The 17,800-nt window shown below is 35.7% G+C and overlaps 1 protein-coding gene across 1 annotated transcript in view; it reads right to left on the minus strand.

Moving 5' to 3' along the window:
• Positions 1–16,873, minus strand: part of LOC123541858 (alpha-mannosidase 2x-like) — a 33,405-nt gene extending 16,532 nt beyond the window's left edge. The window contains exons 1-17 of the mRNA XM_053531184.1: positions 16,742–16,873; positions 15,916–16,053; positions 15,129–15,368; positions 13,316–13,463; positions 11,917–12,088; positions 10,824–10,951; positions 10,272–10,445; positions 9,314–9,500; positions 8,466–8,643; positions 6,498–6,700; positions 5,397–5,579; positions 4,590–4,704; positions 2,867–2,990; positions 2,125–2,218; positions 1,725–1,890; positions 1,124–1,260; positions 369–465 (exon numbers count right to left, since the gene is read on the minus strand). Of these exons, the coding sequence (XP_053387159.1) occupies positions 369–465; positions 1,124–1,260; positions 1,725–1,890; positions 2,125–2,218; positions 2,867–2,990; positions 4,590–4,704; positions 5,397–5,579; positions 6,498–6,700; positions 8,466–8,643; positions 9,314–9,500; positions 10,272–10,445; positions 10,824–10,951; positions 11,917–12,088; positions 13,316–13,463; positions 15,129–15,368; positions 15,916–16,053; positions 16,742–16,858 (2,601 nt within the window). The 5' untranslated portion in view covers positions 16,859–16,873. The remainder of the gene's footprint in view (positions 1–368; positions 466–1,123; positions 1,261–1,724; positions 1,891–2,124; positions 2,219–2,866; positions 2,991–4,589; positions 4,705–5,396; positions 5,580–6,497; positions 6,701–8,465; positions 8,644–9,313; positions 9,501–10,271; positions 10,446–10,823; positions 10,952–11,916; positions 12,089–13,315; positions 13,464–15,128; positions 15,369–15,915; positions 16,054–16,741) is intronic.
• Positions 16,874–17,800: the final 927 nt, after the last annotated feature.

Genomic DNA, 17,800 nt, shown 5'->3' on the forward strand with positions numbered 1-17,800 from the left:
GGATCCATGTTGTTCGCTTTTAAAACCTATTGCAATTCGAGAAACCATTAGCGAACAGTATGGATCCTGACCAGACTGTGCAGATGCGCAGGCTGGTCAGGATCCATGCTGGTTGCAAAAGCACTATGTTGGTTTTCTCATGGTGTGGCTCATTTATGTTTTGCCACAGAACTTGCAGGTATAAAAGGAACATGTGCCAGAGAATTTCTGTATTCACGCATGTTTACTCTCCTGTTAAGACACCCCTGAAAATGACAAGAACAGCAGTTTTATGCTAGAATGTTAGTAACAACCTAATTTACTCTAATCCAGACTCATATGAATGCTGGCTTTATTTGGCGTAACATGCACCATTGTTAGTTACCTACCTTCAACAAACCATTTGATCCTGCAAATGTTGCCTTGAGATAAGGATTTTCCAAAGTGATATCTGAACCCATTGCTTTGGCTATTGAAAATGGATGCCTTAAAAAAAAAGGAGACTATAGATGCATATGAGGTTATAGTTTGGCAAGGTGATAGTGTGATATATGAACCAAAAACTTTGGCTATTGAAAATAAATGACTTAATCAAAGAAGAGCATAACTATTGCCCGATAGTAAAATTCCCCTTCCAGATGGGGACTCTGTCATATCTGTTGCCATAGAAACCAGAGAGATAAACAAAGATGAATGGACAGACTAACAGACAAAAGAAATAACAATGTGCATATTCCCCATATTGCTTTCTATCTATGCTCCCATCTCATGAAAAAATCTAGTGTAGGATCCGAATTATGTCAATGATCATATTTCACAATAGGGTCAGGAGTAAACTTTTGTGTGTCTTTAACATACTAACATTTTTTGTATCCCAAAACGCGGATGGTATACAGTATATCTTTACCCCTATAAAATATGTTGCATATCTTGAAAAACCTAGTTTCGCTTATAAGACACACTCGCTTATAAGACGCACTCGCTTAAGACGCACTCGCTTATAAGACACACTCGCTTATAAGACACCGGACAAGTAATCCTTGTAGTGCATGCTTATTAGATGCTCCCCAGTCTTGAACTGGAAATATGACTCCTAATAATGCGCCCTATAAGCGAAAAGATACGGAAACAAACTAGAACTTACGACTGTAATGTGGCTGAATTATCTGAGTTGAATATCAGTACAGACACAGGAACATTCATTGAGTTAGAATTTGCTGCAACTCTCTGCACTGTATACCTTACAATACCAAGTGCTGGAACAGTTAGTCTAAATGAAACCTGAAAATAGATGGGAGAAAATATTTTGCTCAAACTTTTATTCCGATACCGGTACTTCAAAGAAATACATAAATTCATAAGAACTTGTACGAATACTCTGTATATAATAGTTAAAAATGATTTTAAAGTTTTTGTCCACTACCCTTTTAGGTTACACCTTAAATTTAGTTCTCCAATATCTAAAATATGGTTATACTATACCTTAAATTTTATTTTCATATACCTTAAACTTGGTTCAACTATACCTTAAATCTGGTTTTCTTATACTTGACCTTAAATATAATTTTCCTATACCTTAAAATTGGTCATACACCAATATTTTGGTAGAACTAAGATAGTTCTTGAAAAACTTGTAATTAGATATACATGTTTCGATGTATGGAAGGCCGTACACGCCATAATGTTACAATGTAAGTGTATGGGAAAACAATTGGTGGTCTCTAACCTTATACATTGTACTTTACCTTAAATTTGGTTTTTGAGATTGTGTTCTCCTCATCCCAGTATGGTTCTACCTGGCTCAGTACAGACACACCTTGCTGATTCTTCACAATAACATCTGCACAACTAACATAAATCTTCACCACTTGCTCTCGGCTCTGAGCAAAAGAGTTGTAGAACATCACAGGCCTGTAAAAATAGTGAAATAGCAATGAAAAATATGCAAAAGGTAGGTTTATAAAAATTTCTTCGTTCATAAGGGTAGCTTAAGAAAATCCGCACCAATAATGGTGAGAACAACTTCTTTCAAAACGAGACTATGGCAGGTGAAACCATGGGACATTCATCTCCAAACAGTACTAAATTTAGTATTAAATCAGCAACCCTTGAGTACTGTTGCATCAGTCACAACGTGGAACTGACCTGGACCTACTGTGCCCCTCTCGAGACAATATTTCTGACACAAAGGGGAACTTGGTTAAAACCATCAACTTTCTGTTAGCCGTGTGGATGGCTTCTACCAACACAAATTACAAACCCAAGGTATGGTTTCCAACCCACAGGGGAGAAGGGCAGGCAATTCAAAGTTACTGAATTTAAACACTGGGCCAATGCTGGTTAGAGAGTATGAAAAAAACCTGTGTGTGCGTGTGTTCACGTTAAACGTCTTTTTCAACAATTTTTCAGTCATATAAACAACAGTGTATACTTGTAGCAGTGAGCACAATGCCCAACTTTGTAGTGCTGCCTCACTGGAATATCACGCCGTAGACACGTTACATAAGACCCGGCCCAGTCACATTATACTGACACTGGGATGACTAGTCCTAGCACTACCCTCTTAATGCTGAGCGCCAAGTGAGGAAGCTACTAGTACCATTTTTTAAGTCTTTGGTATGACGCGGCCAGGGATCGAACCCACAACCTCCCGCACTCGAAGCAGACACTCTACCACTAGGCTACCGAGGCGGTTAAAAAAAAAATCAACCATTCACAACAATAAATGCAAGTACTAGTACTATATTTATTCACCTATAACACAAGGTTGTCCTCTTCAAAAAATCAAGCCAAATGTGTTATCTTCTAATATGTGAGTCAGCCTCATTGACCTGAAGTATTTATAGAGGAGTTGCAAAATATTCCTGACTTTGAATTTATAAAGGACCGCGTCTTATAAGATAGTCTTGTAGGTGGGTAAATATGGTATACCTTGGTGTCCCATCAGTTTCCTCCCCAAGCTGGATCACAGATTTCTCTGGTAATAAGTCATGAGCTACTCTTGTCTCATCCTGTAAAAAACATATCAGTATGATTTCTTTGTAGGTATATTATAACACTAGCTTAATAGACATTGTAATATGACCCACTGGATAATACCAGGCCAGGATTACACACGGCATACATCTGCAAGTGTGATCTGGCCTGGCAAAATCGAGAATTATTATACCAGATAGCACCAATATATGCGAAGGTATATTATATCACTAGCTTTATTTAAAACTTTGTATTCCGACCCATTGGATTATACCAGGCCAGGATTACACACAGCATGCATATGCAAGTGTGACCTGACCCTGTAAAATCCGATGAACCAAATTCATCCAAGATCAAGATACTCCTATCTTTCTTTTCTATATATCTCCACCTGTTTCTTTCTAATTATTTAAGCCAAAAAATTCACCATACCCTTTTCTGAAATTCGGAACTATTTTTCACAGGCTCATGAATATAAATGAAAGAAGTCCCAATCAACATTAAATCTGATTTTCATCTACTGTAACATGGATTTCGATTTCTGCTAGTTCGAATGAATTTGTGAAATTTATTCCACTTTTTTGCAAATCAGTTCCCTGGGTAATTGCAATCAAATTTTTGCGGATTTGCGGATATAGATACACAATATCAAACAAGTGTTTATGTATGTTCTCTACAGTTAACATGAGTCAATATCTAAACTAAAATATAAGATCAGTATCTGCACCCGTATTGATGCATCTGGTATATACCTGGTGAGGTTTGTTGTCCTCGATTTTAAAAACACTTGCTGCAGTTTCTTGTATAAGAGATGGGGCAAATATTTCCCAATAACAATTTGTTCAAACTTTGTATATGAACACAGTTTCATGTTAGAAACAGAAAAATGCAAAAACAATCATGTGTCACTGTGCTTGTTTAGGAGTTATCTGCCCTTAAAACTGGATTTTTCTTCAAATTTGCATATTCAAGGGCAGGTAACTCCTGAAGAAGCATGGTGGCCTTCAATTTCTTTTCATAATTCTGTTTCTAACACGACACTGTATTCATATACAAAGTTTGAACAAAATATATCATTGGGAATTTTTTTTTTACCCAAAACTGCAGCGTACGTCCTTAAGTCACACCAACCAACCAACACAATTATGGTCATAGTACAACTTTCCAGTTTTAATGGTGGAGACCAAAGATACCAAGAAGCCCCTTGGAGCATTCTTTCAGGCAAAGATGAACACCAAGGTAAAACCACTGATTTTTAACAAATCTTACATGCCCATCCCAGCCGTGCTGGAAACCTACATAGCTCAGGGGTAAGGGATTTAAAATCAGCTATCTTACAACTTATCTGGACCAATTTACTCAGAGAAAGATAATTCAATCGCACACTGAAACAAACAATTATACCCTATGACTTCTTTTGGGTTTATCGTCACACCTACACAATAACTTTCCAGCTTTTAGATGGTGGAAGAAGACCCCAGGTGCTCATCCGTGCATTATTTCATCCCAAGTGAGGCTCAAACCCCATTGGTGAGAGACAAGTGATTTGAAGTCAGTGACCTTAACCACTTGGCCATGACGGCCCCATACCCTTCAACTCACTTACTAACAAATGTAATTACAAAATTACTTACAACATTAAACCAAGGTGCATTTTCACTAAAACTGTATTCTGTCTTTGTGTCAAGTGTTAAATATGTGGCACATTCCTTAATTATCAATTTTGTATCTTGTAAAGATTTCAGCAGCCTGAAAAAATCAGATAAATTTGACTGTACATGTAGCTAACAGAAATCATAAGAGAAAAACTTTTTCTTAAATTTTCAGTCCTCTAAATTTTAGGACAAGGCCATTCAGACAATGAATGAAACAGGTTATACCAAGCAATTAATAAAACATATACACAGCAATAATTGAAACAGACTGTACCTTCATACTTTACTTTTTAAGACACTTAAAATTAAATTCTCAGTAAAAACTGGTAATTCTGAAAAGGGAACTGACTGAAAAATGTTGAATTCATTTCTAATTTTCTAAATGATCCTGTTTTAATTCTAGCTTTCAACAAACTCAACTATCTTCTCTTAAATCCACGATGGATAACTTGCCCTTGATGTACTGAAGTTCTGCAACCTAATTTTGTTGTTGGGTTACGAGTATGACTGACAAAATTTAGGTCACAGGGAGACTTTCCAGCCTTTGATGGTGGAGGAAGACCCCAGGTGCCCCTATTTGCTGTGTTTCAAGTTTTCAAGGAATAGCATCTAATTCAAGGACTTTTTAAGGTCTGTGTACACGTGGGTATCAAGCTGAGCTATTGGAGCAGGTTTAACTTAATACTGTAAAATGGATGTGCAGACTGATCATGATCTGCACTGGTCGCAAAGGCAAAGGCAAAAGGCAGACTCAATCCTGTCCAGCTTGATAAGGGTTAACAGTACCTATTTCCATAATCGACCACAACGAAATCCTTGGCTGTTCCAGTGATACCGTCATGATGCTGGAACAGTCCCAGATTTCTCCTCGCTTGTATCATTTTATCCATAAATACTGTCTGCGGTAAGTTTAAGTGACCTTTACGTCTAGCAGTTGCAGTTGCCAAGGAGAACAGAATTTCTGCAGCCCTGGAAGATAGGAAAAATGTAAAAAAGTTTCTCTATATTGATGAGCAAAAAACATCTCCTACCAGAAGAGGCGACTGTCATACCTGCTGCCGTAGGCACCACTCTTTTATACCGAAATTTATTTGAAGAATCTCAATATTTTCCAAATAAAGTTTCATGAAAAAAGTTCTTGTTCTTTTTTAGTTATCGCAGAATACCGTATACATTTTTCTCATAGTTTTTTAATATCTGTTGCCATAGCAACCACATTTGTTGCTATAGTAACAAAATAAAAGAATGTGCACATTCTCCATACTGCCACCTATCAATGTACCAAGTTCACTAGAAAATGTCTTGTACAAATAAAGTTATACCAGGATCCAACTTGAACGACTGACGGACAATCTCATGGATGACAAGACAGACGGGGCAGACCATAAGTCTGGTGAAACACAGGTATATAACTAATTTATGTGTGTGTGTTACATACTCATGTTTAAGCTACAACATTATATCACAGCTGTAACACTGTCACTGGATTGGTTGCAAACATTCTGTGCAGAGGTCAGCAAAATCTAATCACAACCCCAAAATCTAAACCGATCACCCTTCCATAATTTTTGCAATGTTTAAAGGGAAATAACAAAAGTTAAAAAGTGTATAACATGGCATAGAGTGATGTACACCTTTAACTTCTTACCTTATACTGTAAACTGGGTCATATAGTCAATGCTTTATTTTCGACAACATTCATTTATCATCCCATAATCCCACTCTCCACTTCAAAAATATTTGTTAACATTATTCTGCTTCCTGTCATACACTACCCCCCACCCTCACTCCCAACCCCACTTTTCTGTGATTTCTTAACCCTGCTAATAATAGCCACTATTAAACCCTATGTAAAAATTACCCAATCTTCAACTGCTGATTTCGTACCTTAAATGGCTTTCCATGACTCTATCAAGATTTTTCTGGAATGGTCTAGATGTGAAATATCCACTCCAATAATGATCATCTTTGTCTGCGTATGTGTAAAAATCACCAGTCAATGTTTTTATAGGATCAGGTTTTTGACCCGGCTTTGTATCAAATTCTTTATATATTGAATTGAAGTAGTCAGACAGGGTACCAAACTGAGCCTGAAAACAGAAATGCACATGAAGTTATGAAACCACTAAATCAGAATTTATTTGAAGGTATCAAACCACTAAATCAGAAGTTAATTTGGAAGTATAAAACCACTAAAACCAGGTTTTTTCAAGGTATGAAACAACTAAAAACAGAAGCTCACCTGAAGGTAGCAAACCACTAAAAGTTTATTTGAACATATTTAACCACTAAAACGGTAATTATTTTAAGGTATAAAACCAATCGGGCACAAGTGTATCTTATTAAAGATATAAACTATCAAATTTTAATTATTCGTTATTCTAATTAAATTTTTATTTCTATAGCTAACTTTTTATCTTGTATACAAAAAATGCTTAACATTGGGCAAAACAAACATCATATTCTTATTTTCATATTGTCAATTAAATTGATCAGTACTTTTAAATGTAAACTTTCAGTCACCTATATCCACCTGAAGTTTTTTTAAAAAAGATTCATAGTTTAAGTACTGTAAAGATTGGTTGAGTAGAAAAGCTCTCACTTTTCTTGGAAAAGTGTGCTGAAACCTCTTCAAATCTAAATACCAATACAAATGTAAGATCTTAACCACTCTGATATCCGTTCTCTACCTGTACTCCAAGTTCTGGATGTGAATTTATGTATTCAAACACGTACCTGTACTCCAAGTTCTGGGTGTGAATTTATGTATTCAAACAGTGTACCTGTACTCCAAGTTCTGGGTGTGAATTTATGTTTTCAAACAGCGCACCTGTACTCAAAGTTCTGGATGTGAATTTATGTATTCAAACAGCGTACCTGTACTCCAAGTTCTGGGTGTGAATTTATGTATTCAAACAGTGTACCTGTACTCCAAGTTCTGGGTGTGAATTTATGTATTCAAACAATGTACCTGTACTCCAAGTTCTGGGTGTGAATTTATGTATTCAAACAGTGTACCTGTACTCCAAGTTCTGGGTGTGAATTTATGTATTCAAACAGTGTACCTGTACTCCAAGTTCTGGGTGTGAATTTATGTATTCAAACAATGTACCTGTACTCAAAGTTCTGGATGTGAATTTATGTATTCAAACAGCGTACCTGTACTCCAAGTTCTGGGTGTGAATTTATGTATTCAAACAGTGTACCTGTACTCCAAGTTCTGGGTGTGAATTTATGTATTCAAACAATGTACCTGTACTCCAAGATTTGAATTTATGTATTCAAACAGTGTACCTGTACTCCACGATGTGAATTTATGTATTCAAACAGTGTACCTGAACTCCAAGTTCTGGACGTGAATTTATGTATTCAAACAGTTTACCTGTACTCCAAGTTCTGGGTGTGAATTTATGTATTCAAACAGTGTACCTGTACTCCAAGTTCTGGGTGTGAATTTATGTATTCCGTGTACCTGTACTCCGAGATGTGAATTTATGTATTCAAACAGTGTACCTGTACTCCAAGATGTGAATTTATGTATTCAAACAGTGTACCTGTACTCCAAGTTCTGGACGTGAATTTATGTATTCAAACAGTGTACCTGTACTCCAAGTTCTGGGTGTGAATTTATGTATTCCGTGTACCTGTACTCCAAGATGTGAATTTATGTATTCAAACAGTGTACCTGTACTCCAAGATGTGAATTTATGTATTCAAACAGTGTACCTGTACTCCAAGATGTGAATTTATGTATTCAAACAGTGTACCTGTACTCCAAGATGTGAATTTATGTATTCAAACAGTGTACCTGTACTCCAAGTTCTGGACGTGAATTTATGTATTCAAACAGTGTACCTGTACTCCAAGTTCTGGATGTGAATTTATGTATTCAAACAGTTTCTGATAGTTTATATACTGCAAATCCCATTCATCTTCTTTGTCATATCTGAAGTCATCTCCCAGTGGTGCAAACAAAGAATTACTACGGTACAAAGTTGCCTTCTTCTTCCATTGGTCGATAATCATGTTTGCTCTAAAACATACAAGTGTTTTATTTTTTAGTCTGTGTTTTTATGTCAAACCAATGCAAAATGATTTAGTCGACAGAAATTTTCCTTTTTTTATTACAATGGATAATTTACCTTTAGATCATACATCTGTCACCATAATGACTAAATACAGAACATGGCCCAATATTCATCCAAGACATGGGCCAACATTTATCCAAACTATGGGTCAATTTCAACTGAAAAGATTTATTGCACTCATTCAATCTGTTGGCAAAGTATCAAGATGACCTCTATCTATCTGGGTCATGTACAGAGCAATGGACATCACATAAAAGGCCACCTTTCTCAAACATAGATTCACAATTAACGTCAGATTAAACCGAAAATTTCATCATATGCCTTGTACTGAGAACACATTTGTTTTCGTGGGCAAATAAAACTCGTGGTTTTGGCTAAAATGGCTATTTCATGATGGTATGAATTTGTTGATTTCAACTTTTGAATACAATATGACTAAGTATTTTACATTTTTGTTTGGGCATGCTTCCATGAATTGACTCAACCACAAATTCCACGAAAATTAGTCAGCCATGAAATCCACGAAAATTAATTCCATCACGAATTTTAATAATTTCACAGCATCTGCTGCAGTGAATAAAATACAGAAACTCTAGAAGTTACATCATACCATACCTTTGAGCAACATTGGCATCACTTATAGCTTGTGGCGGAATTTTCCAAGGACATGAGTAGGAGCTGCCCGGGAGACGTCGGAAGTCAAACTGGCAGCATACAGCTGGCTCGGGGCCGCACGTGTGGGGTACATCGTAGGAGTAGAACGGCATCATGTGACAAAACATGTCAGTATTTCCGTCATGATCTGTAATTATGTAATGAATACATTACATAAAGTGACTTGTTCAAATTATTTTGGTAATATCAATAACGAGCTGCACCATGAGAAAACTGACATAGTGCATTTGCAACCAGCATGGATTCAGACCAGCCTGCGCATCTGCACTGTCTGGTAAGGATCCATAATGTTTGCTTTCAAACCCTATTGCAATAACAGCAACTGTTAACAAACAGTATGGATCCTGACCAGACTGCGCAGGTGCACAGGCTGGTCTGGATCCATGCTGGTCGCAAATGCACTATGTTGGTTTTCTCATGGTGCGGCTCATATGATCTCTCAGATATTGAGAGGTAAGTGTTTCACTCAGTGACCTTAACCACTCAGCCATGAAGGCTCCCTCAGTAAAAAAGGTATAATTTCAGTGCAGTAAAATATCTGAAATGCTTTTAAAACAATGATCAGAATCAACACTCTTCCACCTAGCTAGCCTACTTTTAGAGCAAAAAAATGAGCTTCTAGCGCAGGATGTTGAAAAGTTCAAACCCTGGCCATGTTACATCAAATAACAATAGGTTTCCATCAAGAATAAGTTTAAAAACTGATTAATGTATGTAGTAAAACTTGTTTCACAGTAAACCCAAGACGAATTAGTATTAACTTTATATAGGTTTTTACTTTTTGCTTTTCATTTCTTTCATTATTTCTCAATATAAGACTAGCAGTAATATCAAATTCTTTGTCATTCAATGATTTCCCAGTACAGCTAAGCTAGCAAACATGCAGTTTTCTATTTACCCCAGGTTTGTCTCCACATGAACTCCAGGTTTCTATTTTTAGCGAGATATTTCTTGACAGCATAATGCACCCTCTGAATGAGCATGTTGTTTAGACCCGACCTCCGTAACAGATACGCCATGGTCGGTGTGTGTCCAAACGGATCTATAGCCCAGCCTGCCGTGGGCTTCACACCTGAAATACAATATATCAACAGTTAAGATCAAAAGTAAAGGTTTATGAATCAGTCTCTTAATCTATTACGTGTTCAGTTAGTTTTAGTAGGGTTTTCGAGGCTATGCTATGAACTATTTGATCTGAAAAACTGGCATAACTGACAGTCACTGTGGTCTCAGATCTGATATTCAAAAAGGGCAGAACTGATTGTTGTCTCAGACCTAAAATTTAAGAAACTAGCAGTATTGATGGTGTTCTCAAACCTGAAATTCTTAAATGGGCAGAACATTTTTTTTGTCTTACCAATATTAACCACTTCTTCCTATGCTCAACCAACTTACAGTGCATGCCTGTTGGACCAATGTGTTCAAAACCTTTTATATATTTCAAACCTACCTAAAGTTCCATCAAGCCATTGGTGGCCCTCTAACAGTTGATCAAGCATGGCAAAGTAGTGAGTGTTTGCCTCGTCGTTCATTACCCAGCCTCCAGTTATAATCTCTAGCCGTCCCGCGTCAATTAACCTAATCAAAACACAAAAATACTCATTACAAAGTTCTGAAGTTCTCTAGAAAGAGAAACTAGAAATGTTTAACAAAAGAAATGTATATCCTCTAAAAATAGCCGTCTGTCAAAATACATTAGCACAGAGTACGAACTACATATCCATGGAAGTTCATTTCACTAGATATTCTATGTAAAAAGGGGGCATGATTCATAAAATATTGCCAGAGTTACAGTGTTAACAACCATTTTAAGTCTTAATCAAATCCATGTAATAATAACAGAGACAAAATTCAAGTTCATCAAAACATTAACCAAGGAATGTGACACCGACACTGATGCAGGGGTTAGTAGGACAGCTCTACATATCCTTTATATAGTCAAGCCAATAAAAAAAGAGCTGCGGAAAAGTCAGAGTATCTCAACAATAGAAAACTAGATGTTGATTTATTGTTCATAACTCTAAAATCAATCGCTTTTCATTATTGTTTCAGTTAATATGTAATAGCAGGCAATGAAAATGACCAGTGTTCCCTAGATTCTGTAACGCAAACAACTAAAAGTTTACTAAATGCCTTTTTTACCACAAGCAACATATACTGTATTTCCCCAAACATAAGAAGATCAATTTATAAGACAGTTTCCATTAAAAATTAAACAATCAGCAGTATTTTGAAGACTCTTTTATCGATACCTTAAATCAATGAAACTGACTCACTTATTAGACGAAGCAATATATTAGGTCTGATTTTTCAAGAAGCAAAACCTCATCTTATAGGCAAGTAAATAAATGAGCCATAACATGAGAAAACCAACATAGTGCATATGCAACCTGCATGGATCCATGCTGTTCGCGGATGCGCAGGCTGGTCTGGATCTGTGCAGGCTGGTCTGGATCCATGCTGGTCACAAACGCACTATGTTGGTTTTCTCATGGCGCGGCTCAAACATTATGTGACATACATCCCAAAACTGAAAGGCTTACTTTTTCACTCTTTTTCTCCTGTCTTCATTTATTTCGTTCCACCAGATATGAAAGAACGATATCTCAGCATACATAAATTTCAAATTAGGATACTGTTCTAACTTGGACAACATGTTGTTAAATATATGCCTGGTCTGGTCCTCATAATATCTGTCATAAGTTTTTACCCAGCCTGTGAAAATAAAAAGAATGCAAAACAGGTATGGTAAAGATGTAAACACAGTGTGTACATACCACGTGGTTTGTGACGTCATTTTCGGGTATTACGGCAAGAAAATTTATAAACAAATCCGTCGATTCGGAACTTAAAAACACTGTAAGTTTTTCATTTTTTCACCGATTTGAATAATTCTTTTACGAGGCTCAAGCCAAGGTAGTGGGCTATAAACATAAGACAAAGTTTTCCTAAAATTTTAAGAAGTTTTGGCAAAGGTCAGTTCCAACCCTGAAAATCGGCAAATTCTTGGAGGGTAATACGGCAAGAAAAACCCGTGTTTTACAAAATGAGCAGAACTGCTTTCCTTTACATTGTTATGCCTTTCACCGCTGTTTATTTCGGTTCCAAGAAGGCCTGTGAACCGCTTTACTTGACATAAAATGGTAGGTTTCTCTGTGAAAACATATGTCTTCGGAAAATGATAATACTGCAAGAATAATATGACGGCAAGCAGATTCACGAATACGTCTATTGTTCCTTTACGAACAGTTTCCCGAATTACTGAGTTTAAGACTGGTTTCCTCATGTATAATACCTGTTTGCAGATTTGTTTAGCTTCTATTCAGATAAATTTCAATATGATGTGTTATGAAAGAACGGCTTTTTTCAATGCTTCTTAAAGATCGTTTAGTAGATATATCATTGTTATCTAATTATAGCTTTCAATAAAAGTTTCCTAATTTCTACTTTATTTATTTATAGTCTCAAGAAGTATCTTAAAAATGAGTCCCTATGTGTCTATATTGTTGTATCCGCGAATGCTAACAACCATCTTTAAAGAGTCAAACTGCTAAAATGTCTACAAAAAGTGTTTAAAATTGAAAATATATCCTACATATTCACATTATGTGTTTACTTATCAATCGTTAGTGAAAGCTGGGCCTCTGAACAATGCCTATCGATAATAGTAATTGATAATGTATTGAAACTGTATTTCGATATAAGTCTTTGAGATTTCAAGATTATGGAGATAGATCTACTAAACTTTGATACAAAAAACAACAACAACTAAAAAAAAACCAAAAACAAAAACTTGATGTTAGCAAAGACAAAATTAACACTCGGATGATGTACTTTTACTCTTTAGCGTAATGACGCGAACAAAGACTAAACTTAAACTTGGGAAACGGCACAAGAATTTTAAGCCCTGTTTCCTGACTCAGAATTATTGGCGGCACTAACCTGGATCATTATGAGAATGAGGTACGACAAAAACGTTAAGTTTATTCCCAGCATTCCAATGGTTGGCCACGTACTCAACTTTCCAGCCCTGTTTCCAGGCCCCACCATCTGGATTGTCAAATGGCAACTGCTTCATTACTTGTTCCATCTGCAAAAGTCCAGAAAAAAATGATAACTGCTCTGGTGGCTGCAACTGGTTTTATAAAATTTAAATAGGAGAAAATACAGAGGAAGAGAGATTTTCATACATTGTCTTAACACATAAAGGGATAGAAATTTACTGACCTCAAAATCTATTACAAGTAGCGGATATCTGCATATTTTATCTACAATGTTACACCCAAGATCAAAATATTATTCACCAAGTGATCACAGAGAAGTATTATATTTCTTCAAGTGGCATAGCGATATAGTGATATGAAAAGATGTAAAACAGAAATGTACTGAGTTCATATATATATATACAGTAAAGATTGTCTACAGTGACCAACCTTCAGAGAATTTCAAAAAGGTCATTGTAGACAGGGAGTCTCTATACACAATCTGACTAGGAGAGGTTGTGCTTTAAGGTCAATAAGACATGTTCTAGTTAGCATTTTATCAAGGACCTTTAAACACTTTGATAAAACATAAAATATTTTAAATGACCTTTCAGTCTGCTTTCATCGATAAGATGATGACACAGTTATTAAAATCAAGAACCACACTCAGTGATTTGTATTGGGAGAAGTTTTCTCCCTTTGAGAGGAGGGGTTAAAAAGTCGTTATGAAGGTTCGAAGTCTTGGTTTGGGGCTAAGAAATCATGGTCGCTGTACGCATCAGACAGGGGGTCGCTAGAAACGAGCCAATTTTAATGTGAAATGGATCAGGAGGAAATAAAAAGGTTGTTGTAGACAGGAAGTTGCTGAAAGCAAGGGGTTGCTATGGCAGTCTTAACTGTATAAAGGTCTGTTTGACTTTAAATGTAAAATAAACGTTTTATTTAATTGCGTGTCTTTTCAACTAACTGAACCAAATTTTACCAACACAAGGTCACAAGCAATGTTATGACTATAAAATCTTAAAACAGGTAAAAGTACAATAAAATTGTAATATAGTTCCGTGAACATCCTAGAATATTTATATACATTGTAATATGTTTGATATCTCGAACTCACTTTTCCTAAAATTCCAAATACTGTAAAATCATTTAATTTCGAGGGCATGAAATTTCGTGGTTTTGGTCAAAACGACAATTTCGTGGGATATGAATTCGTGGATTTCAACTTTTGAACATAAAATAAATGGGAATTTTACTTGTTCTTGGGATTAAATTTTGTGGCTTCACTCAACAACGAAATCCACGAAAATTAGTCCCCCACGAATATTAATGATTTCACAGTATCCCAAAGAAATTTTCAAGTCCCATCCCAAAAACATATGCACATAATATCATTTTAAGTCAAATTTAGTCAAATCTCGAAGTAAATCACTTGATCCCTCAGAAATGGAGATACTGTACTGAGTTTCAACTGTGTCGATATGAAAAGATGTGTAATATCAATTTTATCTACTAGTAACACTTAACATTTATTTTAGATGGACCAAGAAGAAAACTTAGAGCTTATTTCTACTCTCTTTGTCCAGATTGAGCTAAAAACAAAGGCTTGTGTCAGATAAGGCAGTATGGTTGTGACTGCAGTGTATGGGATTGTAACCTTCAGGTTTGGCTGCTGTTTGCAGAATTTAGTACTTAATTCTTAAATGTCTGCCTTGGAGCTAGTAATAAGTGAATCATACAGTGAGTTTTCATGTCTCTTTTAACAGACATACCTCAATATCTGGTTTCTTCATAGGGCTTTCGGTCCATGAGCACATATTATCCGCAACAGAAACTTCCTTTCTTAATGGGGCACCCGCAGTTTTCTGACCCTTGGGCTGCTCCATCTGGACCACATTTGCTCCGTGCTGTTCTTTGAGTCGTGTGGTTTTCTTGCCTGTGTCAGCATTTTGTAATTTGTCAAGTTGATCTTTGTTCGCTTGTAATTTCTGGTTTTGGGAATTCAAAATATTCTGTGAAAGCAAAACAAAAAGAATAAGTTTACATTATTCAATTACTCTCTGACTGGAATTCATGTTTGCTTATAATTTCTGGTTTTGGGAATTCGGAATTTTCTGTGAAAGCAAAACAAAATTATGAGCTCACATGATAATTCAATTACTCTGGAATTCACAATATATAGTTCACTCAGCTTTTTGTACCCTAGATTTGACAAGTATTTCCAATAGACAAAGTCTTATTTTCTTTAACTTTTACAAATAAGACTTACTTCAGAATTTGGTACTGTAAATATAAATCAGTATTTTTTATGTATCTCAAAACATACAACTTACAGCAAAATGCAAATTTTTAACATGAATACAGCCTTATTCTCCTTGATAATAATCTGTCATTGGTTTAAACAGTATTTATTTATATAGTTACAATTGTTACAGTTTTACAAAAATACAAACATAGAGGACTGAGTAGGAATCTGTAAGCTTTTTAAAAAAATATCTCACTATCTGTCATTGTAAGAGAAATTCCACATGCCATGTACATTTTGTACTTCTATCATACCTGAAGTTTACCAAGACTTTCCTCATCCCCCTTGGACACATCCTTCACAGCAGACTTGATTTGGTTGATAATCTCCTGATTCCTCTTTATATCTTCCTCTATACCATCTATTTTCTTCTCAAAATTTAGCACAGACTCCTGTTGAACAAATAGATGGGTTAAGTGTGAGGCTGACTAGACAGAAATCAGTTTAATTTAATTATAATTACCTTTCTTTAAAGGCTCAGATTGCCTTTGTTTAAAATGTGGCTGCCACATTCTCCATTATGAACATAAAATACATTAATTTCTTGTTAAATCCTGTATCTGTTGATAACTTTAATTAACATTTGTCAAAGGTTTGAATATTGCTGAATACACTAGAATGTTTTATTGACTCTTATTGTTTTTTTTTTATTACCCCCCTTAATGGCTCAAACTATAACAGTTCATGTGCAATATTAAAAGTAGTGCTTTTTTAACCACAGTATAAACAGCTTTTCAAATAGATGTTGTGTATTATATTTAAATGGTTAGAAAAGCACTACTTTTAATATTGCACTGTTTGAACATTATAAACATGTACTAATTGCTCATATTTTGAAATATGGATTTAAGTCTAATACATCTTTAACCCTTATCACGCTGGACACGATTCTGCCTTTGTGACCAATGTAGATCATATTCAGCCTGCATATCCGTGCAGTCTGATCAAGATCTGCACTGTTTGGCATTCAGTCAGCATCTTTTTTGTAAGCACCCTTTTTAACAGTTAATGGTGCTATCCAAATTGAAAGATGGACAAGTTTATTATAGAAACTTAGCAGAGAAAGGGTTAAATACTTACAGCATCAATGTCATTGTATCTGGCAGGTGATGTATTCAGTGTTTCCAGCATCAGGTACAAGGAGAGACATATCACACAGAAAAACAGCGCTCCCCATACTGCCATGTACTTCTTCATAATTTACTGCTTTTTTAATGTCACTGTCTGAAATACGAAAATTTCCATGATGAGGATTATTCTTATTTTGTTACTCACTGCATTAGGATCTATCCCAGGGTTTTTTCTAGTCCAACTTGTCACATAACCGTCACTTTCATTTCTTTTCAGTCTGATATTACGTCTCTGTGGAAATGGACCGTCAGGGGAGGTAACTGCAGCCACAGACTGGAATCAAATTTTCAGTCTCAAGTGGGACTTACTGACCTACTTTCTTCAGGTGAACTATACAGGGCCTTCAGGGCCCTCTTGTTTAAAATCTCAGAATACAGTATGATTCAAATGGGTCTCCATGTCTACAACAGTACATGAATTGAAACTTTTTTGTTACACTTTAAACAAGATATCCATTTTTAGCTTGTCTGATTTTTGAAAAAAAATCTATGAGATATTGTTGTCTCCAGTGTCGGTATTGGTCTGATCATGATCCACACTGGTCGCAAATGCAGAATCAGTCATGTTTAGCATGATAAGGGTTAAGGTTTAGAATTACTGTAAAATAATTTAATTTCATAAGCATGAAATTTCGTGGTTTTTGATCAAAATGGCAATTTCGTGGGAATATGAATTTGTGGATTTCAACTTTTGAACATAAAATGAATGGGAATCTTACTTGTTCATTGAGATTAAATTTCGTGGATTGACACATTCATGAAAATTAGTCCCCCACGAATATTAATGATTTCACAGTATATCATCAAAACACAGAAATATTTCATAAACAAAGAACATCTTTACCAACAATTTACCTGTTCATTACATTACTTACTGTACTGTTACATTCAACAGGATACTTAAAATATTCTCAAACAGTTGTCCCCCTTTAAAAATGAATACCATTTGTAAAGCAATAAAAGTAAACAATCCTTAAAAACTACGTTCCACCTAGGTATGCGAATTCTC

This window comes from Mercenaria mercenaria, chromosome 19, assembly GCF_021730395.1.
Source record: "Mercenaria mercenaria strain notata chromosome 19, MADL_Memer_1, whole genome shotgun sequence".
Classification (NCBI taxonomy): domain Eukaryota; kingdom Metazoa; phylum Mollusca; class Bivalvia; order Venerida; family Veneridae; genus Mercenaria; species Mercenaria mercenaria.